The sequence below is a fragment of the Poecilia latipinna genome, unplaced genomic scaffold, assembly GCF_001443285.1.
Source record: "Poecilia latipinna isolate Pla-1442-1.1 unplaced genomic scaffold, P_latipinna-1.0 Scaffold1033, whole genome shotgun sequence".
Lineage (NCBI taxonomy): Eukaryota > Metazoa > Chordata > Actinopteri > Cyprinodontiformes > Poeciliidae > Poecilia > Poecilia latipinna.
The window spans coordinates 56,592-64,199 of NW_015113649.1; the positions used below are offsets into that span (position 1 = coordinate 56,592).

The window sequence follows — 7,608 nt, forward strand, 5'->3', positions numbered from 1 at the left end:
TAAAAATACTCATAAAAGCACACTAAAAAAGTGTTACTCAAGTAAATGTAATTGAGTAGTAAATATACCCAACTCTGATTAAATCACAAATTAAAAGTCGGAGCCCCAGCCCCCTTTGAGCCCCCCTTGGTGTCGCCTTTGATTAACCAAATTCTGTATCAGCAAGAGTTTTTAACCCACTTCCAGAGGTTTTCAGGGGTGTGTGGAGTGGAAGGAGGGAGTGTGGGCCAGGGTTGGATTTCAAGGCGGTGACCGAGCAGCCAGCCAACCGGAGAGGGGAAGAAGTTTGCCCGAACTCGGCCCGCCCCTCCCCGGCCACAGCGTTGCATTTATACGCCGTTTGCTCCACAGCGAAGCACTCTGGTTCTAGAGAGGAGGAGACAACAGCCACAACTTCACAGCTCCACAATACTAACCTCTTCTATTTTTTATTATTTCCTCCGGACTTCAAATTAAATTATAACAATAATAATAAAATAAAGCGTTTTGGGCAACTTTTAAAAACTTTTCCACAACCAAAACTTTCCAACTAAGCTCCAGTCGTGGCACAAACAACACCACCTCGTCGCAGTGAAGGATCCCGCTCGGTCCTCCATGAAAGACGGAGTGCGGCAGCAGATTTGGGGAAGAGACATGTCAGCGACGGTCCTGTCCACTTTCTACGACATGGACATGCTTTACAAGGTAAAAACAACTTTAAAAGCGTTTTTATGCAACTTCTTGCGCCGGTTGCGCAGAAATACTTATAATTTCTTGTCCCCAGCAGGAGAAAAGCATGAACATGAACGCCCTCCACATCAACAGCATGCTGGATAAGAAGGCGGTGGGCGCTCCGGTCGCCGGCTCCTTCACGCCGGGATTTTTCCGGAGAAACTCCACCAGCAACTTGGAGGCAATGAGCAACGGCAACAAGTACTCTCTGGGCTCGTACAGCAGCTGCATGAAGGAGAACTCCCCGGTTGGCGGCGGCGCCACGGCCCTCATGAACAAGGAGAACAAGTTCCGCGACCGCGCCTACAGCGAGACCGGAGACCGGGGCGTGCTGCAGCAGAAGCCCGCCTCGCAGATCAACTCCACCCGATACAAAACCGAGCTGTGCCGGCCCTTCGAGGAGAACGGGTCGTGCAAATACGGGGAGAAGTGTCAGTTCGCCCACGGCTACCACGAGCTGCGGAGCCTGACGCGCCACCCGAAGTACAAAACGGAGCCGTGTCGCACTTTCCACACCATCGGCTTCTGCCCCTACGGTCCCCGGTGTCACTTCATCCACAACGCGGACGAGCGGCGGCCCGCCCCGCCGGCCAACGCCAACGTGCAGGCGGCGGAGCCCCGCGGCTACAGCCCGCAGCAGCAGCTCCGACCAAAGCTCCACCACAGCCTCAGCTTCTCCGGCTTCTCCACCCACCACGGACTCGAATCGCCGCTGCTCGACAGCCCCACATCCCGGACCCCGCCGCCCCCGACCTCCGCGTCGTCTTGCACCTCCGCCTCCAGCTTCTACGACGACGTGCTGTCGCCCAGCTCCATGCCGTGCATCAACAGCGCCTTCTCCTTCCCCGGGCAGGACCTGAAAGCCTTGCTGGCCCCGCTGGCCGTGCACTCCCCGGCCGGCTACGCCAACAACCACTCCGGCGGCGTTGGCGGCAGCTTCTACGGGAACGCGCCGAGCAGCGTGAGCCTCCAGGCGCTGCGCCGCCTCAGCGAGTCGCCGGTGTTCGAGCCCCCGCCCAGCCCGCCGGACTCCCTCTCAGACCGGGAGAGCTATGCGAGCGGGTCCCTCAGCTCTTCCGGGAGCCTCAGCGGCTCCGAGTCCCCGATCCTTGACGCTGGAAGGCGTTTGCCAATCTTCAGCAGGCTGTCGATTTCAGATGACTAAGTAAATTTTTTTTTATTTTTTTGGATTATGGTTGGTTTGAGGAGTCGGGAGGTGCTGGAGACTGAGACTTTCCTTTAAGCAGAGGATATCAAAAGTTTGGCTCCTCGTCACCTCCTTTGACGTGTCTTTAAGCAAGACTTTTTCTGATTTATTTTTCTTCCCACCAGCTGCAGGGTGCAAACCCTGCCCAAACCTCCCTGGAGGGGGGACAAGAGACCAGTTTCCACTAGAAATGCACCGATTAGGCCAATACAGATACCGATTTTTAATTTTGTTTTGTTTTTCCTTGTGGTCTGATCTACCGATACTGTTTTTGTTTTTCTCCCTACTGAGAAGTAAAAACTTTCTGCGGGTTCCTTGCTGATAGAAGTTTTCAAAGGATGTATCCCAAACCTTTCTAATGACATGCTTGTTGATGCATTTCCTGTATGGAATGAAAGCGTTGGGTGTTATTAGGGGGTAAAAAAAAATAATTAAAAAATAGATTTTTTTTTTTCCCCCCCAGTATTTCGCCTTTCTGATCACAAGGAAAAATCGTCTGGTTCCGATCTGCATGGTGTCTGATCGGTGCATCTCTAGTCCCACGAGGATCAGTTAAGCTTCAGTTTCAAGTATCCTTGACCAGGCATTAGTGTAATAGTGTTTTGTTCTTGTTTGTATTATAGCTGTATTAAAACTTAGATAGCAAACAGAAGGCATTCCATCAGTGCCTTGCCCATGGGGCTCCTGGCAGCCCTCCCTCTCTCCTCTCTCTCTTATCGCTCTATCAGGCAAGCCACACTTTTCCTGGGATTAGATGAGTGTAACATGACTTGACAAGAAAAAAAAAAGACTTTAAGCGGTTTCAGATTTCCTCCCATCCTGCCAAGAATATGCCTTAACTTAAAGTAACACTTTTCTTCTCTTTCTTTTGTTTTTGCTTCAACTTCCATTCCAGATCTGCCTTCTTCTAGCGCCACCCAGTGGTTGGTTTGGTTAGTCAGCAGTAATTTGTTGCTTGGTTAAAAAGCACTCTTGAGTTGGGCTTGTTTGGGGAAATCACTGCTGATGGTTGAATATATATCTATATTTTTTTAGCTATTTTTTTTTTGGAGTGATTTGCATAGCGGTGCATAACTTGCTATGGACTATTTAACTTATTTATTATCTTGTGAAAAAAAGTATAGGCTACATTGGTAATTTGTGTCCATACCGTATTTATCAAGTATGATGAAGCAATAGATCTATATTCTTTTATGTTTAAATTATGATCGCCATTATTAATCTGCATAAAGTGGAGTGTATGTTCTTTTCACAGTAATATATATATTGTTTTTCTCCTTTTTTTTCGTTTTGTAACTTCACTTGGTTATTTTTATTGAGTAAAAAAAATCTTAACTTAAGAGAACGTATGTGATATTTATTTCATTAATTTTGTTTCCTTGTTTACGTTTATTAAAACAAAGTTTGTGTGATTGCTGTTTTTGCTCCTGAGGCTGTCAGTGCTGTCGAAGGTCTTTTATTTTTCTCCCCCATACTTTAGATGTTCTGTAGAATGTATAAACAGAGGTTGTACAGACCGTCCAAACATTTTTTCTTCTTCTTCTTTTTGTTGATCTAGTTTAGACGTCAGTGACAAAGCACCCAAGTCAATAAATTAACCAAAAAGTATTTGTTTTTTTATTTTTCTCTCCTGTTTTTGCACGAGGTCACACTGTGATTCCAGCCGCGTGCTAAAGAATGTAGCAATCCCTTTTTGCCCCAGTATTATTATTGTGTAGTGCCTATGGGGTTCACCATCTTTCTACATGCCTTAAAAATAACCAAATAAAGTATTTTTCCTACATGGCATATTTTTTTATATACACGTTGAGCTGAATGTAGTGTTGGATTCTGCAACTTTTCAGGTTGTCACCACTCAGCCTCTCTGACAGAAGCAACCGTAACTTTTCTCCGAGTCCCGATTCCTCTTTCTTTTTATGAAAATATATATTGAAAATCTAGTCTTGAGAGTTTTGCTGCAGAGGGAAGTGGACGAACACATTTTGGTTTGTACATAGTAGGTACAGGGGGATGCGCACTATGTACTTTTGACTACTTTATTAGAAGTAAAGCTTTTTGAATGTAACAAAAACGGACAAAAAGACAACGAGAGTTGTGATGTTTCTTTTTGGGGAGTCAGTTCACTACAAATTGAGTGTGAGACTGTTAACTTTGTACTGTACATTTGTTTGTTTTTTTGTTTGTTTTTTGTAGTTCTCCCAATAAAAATCATTTTGGAAAAGTTGGCTTGTGATTTGTTTTGTGTGTTTAGACCCTCAACTAAAAACAGCACCCTATTTAAAACACTTAATGTTTTATTGTGATATTTTGCAGTATTATTGTGATAAAAGTTATGTCTGTGTGTCACAGCAATTATAGTCCCACAAACACAAATGCTACTCTTGAAAACGTTCCCCTTTGTAATGTGTTTCTTGGTTTGTGTCTCTAACTGTATTTTTACATTTATTGGTATTTATTGATCCTGTCATTGATCCTGACAGCAACGACAGTTTTGTGGGGTTTTAAACATCATTAGTTGAAATTTATCACAACAATAAATTAAAAATACTTACAAAGTCAAATTATCACAATAAATGCCAAACCTGTTTTAAGTCAGGATATGAAAACAAAACGATCTTTAGCTTTTGAGATCAGTTAAATCTTAATGTGCTCAAAATGTATTGATAAAACTACCCATTAAACTGTTAACATATGAATAAATATATTTATTTGATAAGTCCTTCGCAAAGTTAACATTTTACTTTTGTTCACATTGATGTAATTTGGTAGAATACAGATGGAAACTGCTTTGATTTGATTGATAAAATATTTACAAACACAACTGTTTTCTTGAAGGCTTTATTTATGTGTCTCTTTAGAGTATAGAGGTCCCTATAAAATGCTATGGCGGCCTGAATTTGGCCCGCGGGCCTTGAGTTTGACACCCCAGTCTAAGCAGCCTTCCAGTCTTCATGGATAAACAGAGGCATTCCTGAATCAAAATGTAAAATATTTACATATTTCTTACAATCTTACATAAAACTCATATGATGTGTTGTTTTAATATTCAATGTAAACAATCCTCATGTTTGAAGAAGTTATAGTACATCTTTATGGGACCAAATTGGAGCTGATGTGTACTGTAATTTACATGAGTAAAATCCTTATTTTTTATTTATTTGTTTGTTTTTTTGGATAGGGCACCAAATGGTTCCAGCCCAGGGGGCCTTTATCCTTCTTTATCCAGCCCTGCTAACAGTCATATTGATAAATAAGAATATCTGCTCTAACGAGTCTCGTTTGTCAGATTGAAATAACTTTTTGAAAATAACAAGTATTGAACATACTTTTAAAAACAGTTTTGTATTGGTCTGATGTAATATTCTAATTTTAAATGTCACGTTTTCATCACCTGTAAGTGGAAAATCATCATAATTAACAGAAGTAAAGGTGTTCAAACATCCATCTGTGTGTAATTAGGCTAAATAATGTTACATAATGTCTCAATCTGTGATCAAGTTCCTGAAATAAATGGGTTTTTCAGTTTTAGTTAAGTCAGGAATGCAAAAGTCTAGACTTCAAGATCTACTATATTGAAACTTTCAGATGTGTTCTTTGTCCAACACACCTGAATCAGATCAGTGACTCGTTACTGAGCCTCTGCTGAGCTGAATGACTTTCAGATATTTGATTCAGAGATGAACGGAAGTCGATCTCCAGGACGGGTTTTAGATACCTTTGATGGTTTTGGATGGCATGTAAAAGAATCGTCTATCTGCAAAATTTCCTGTATGTAAATTATAGTAATATGCCTATAACTCTCGGTTTTTGCTTTCTGTTCCACTTCATCAGTCTTGTGCAACGCTGGGAAGACCGCTGCTTGGTTTTTTATGCAAAGCTCTAACATCCCACCACAACCTTTGAAGCTGAGCTTTGAATTTATGACTGTATGTCTGCTGTAGATCTGGGTCATCAACCCAGATTCTGTCACCACTAGACAAGCCCAGATCATCACCTCTCCACTACCATGCTTCAGGCTGCTTTCACACCTGATAGTCCGGTAGACTTGGTTTGATTGGGGACCAAAATTGCTACATTTGTCACATTCTCAGCTCATGTGGTTTGCTTCCACACTGCACTATCAAATGATCCAAAGTAATTGTAAAGCCTGTTCCCCTCCTCGCCTGTGGTGGCGCTGCACCAAGAATTACTAAAGGAATCGGCACAAAACCTCTGAAGAAGACACCGAACACAACTTCCTTATTCACAGATTCTGTCCAGATGCAACAAAGGACTAAACAAGTTTTTCGTTTTGCTCATACTTCATCGTATTTGTTGATTGTTATGATTATCGCCACATCCTACAAACAAACGAGACAGTTAATTCAGTTTTTGTCATTTATTGAAGGTTTAAAAATTACAGTGGCTGCAGTGTGCCATAGCAAAGGGGAAATAAACTGATCAACAGATGTAAAATAACTTTAAACCACTTATATTCTGCTTTTCCTCTCTCTGGGTCGGCTTTATCTTTTTGCACTCGTCGCTTCTTCCAGGATGTATTGATTGTTTTTGTGTTTTTCTTGCAAGCAAAATCAGATTTTGTGGTGCTAATTTAGTAATACCTGTAAGAAATTTTTATATGTGTGCTAATGTGTGATGTTAAATGTGACTTTGTATTACTCACTGTATCTAACCCAGTGTTTATGACCAATTTGAGAAAAATGTACTGTAAAATCAGAAAAAAGTGGGGATTTGTTGGTTTGTGAAGAACTGGAGGGACTTTTTGATGTAATTTGGAGGCCAACATAAAAAGCTACGGTGGGCCAAAGATATTTTGGCCTGAACTGGATCCCATTAGGAAAGCAGAGGACTTGATTAGACTTGAGCTTTTTGTGGCAATATGTCCTATTAAATCAGAACGTTGTCCTGGGATTTCTGATTTATAGTGACAGTTAATTAACCAATGACTAATCAAAATAAATTAATAAGAGAAGTGCAGTAAGACGGCATTTTATTTATTTTTTGTGTTTTTCTGCCACAGAACTATTTTGACAGAATTTTGCTCTGAAATCTTTCTGAGAAAGTCAGCTAAATGTGGAAAGCAGACCAAATTTTTAGTTGTTTCCATCCAATTGTGTTCAAAAGCAGCCCCAGTCATTAACCCTCCACCACCGTGCTTCACAATTTGAGATGTTTGCTGTTATGAAATTTAAAGTGTTAGCACATAATTTTTTTTAAAACTTATTAAGGCTTTGCTTGCACAATACAAACATAAATAATGCTCTTGTAATATGCTTCTTTAGGACTCCAGTCACATAAAGAGGTGTGATTTGTATCACTAACACGCACACAGCGACTTTATTTAATCATATTTGAAAGTTTATTGATATTTATTGATAATCTCAGTGAACAGACGGTGGAGTAAACAGTAAAACTAAACAATACAGGCAGCTTTAGGTGTTTATTAAACATCATTAACTGGATTTGATTGTGACAACAATACATCTAAATCTTATCATAAGACATTTATCTTGATAAATGGTAAATAATAAATGTTTGATTTCCATCCAAAGAGGCCAAACTTTGGCCACGCCCTTTCTGCTGAGTCATGCTCTGACCTGGTTATATTTGAGTCCCACCGTTCCCTCCTGGGAACGATAACAAGTGTCTCAGATATTTTCCACTGGTGAATAATCTTTCCGACTGTTTAG

General features: G+C 41.2%; 1 protein-coding gene across 2 annotated transcripts; it reads left to right on the forward strand.

Moving 5' to 3' along the window:
- The first annotated feature begins 79 nt into the window (after positions 1 to 79).
- Positions 80 to 2,706, forward strand: zfp36l2 (zinc finger protein 36, C3H type-like 2). 2 transcript variants are annotated; one of them, XM_015051142.1, is made up of 2 exons: positions 80 to 684; positions 764 to 2,706. In XM_015051142.1, the coding sequence occupies exons 1-2, from the start codon at positions 595 to 597 to the stop codon at positions 1,874 to 1,876; spliced, it is 1,203 nt and encodes a 400-aa protein (XP_014906628.1). In that variant the 5' UTR covers positions 80 to 594; the 3' UTR covers positions 1,877 to 2,706. The 2 variants fall into 2 exon arrangements, with proteins under 2 accessions (XP_014906628.1, XP_014906629.1); XM_015051143.1 differs by having other exon boundaries at positions 767 to 2,706.
- Positions 2,707 to 7,608: the final 4,902 nt, after the last annotated feature.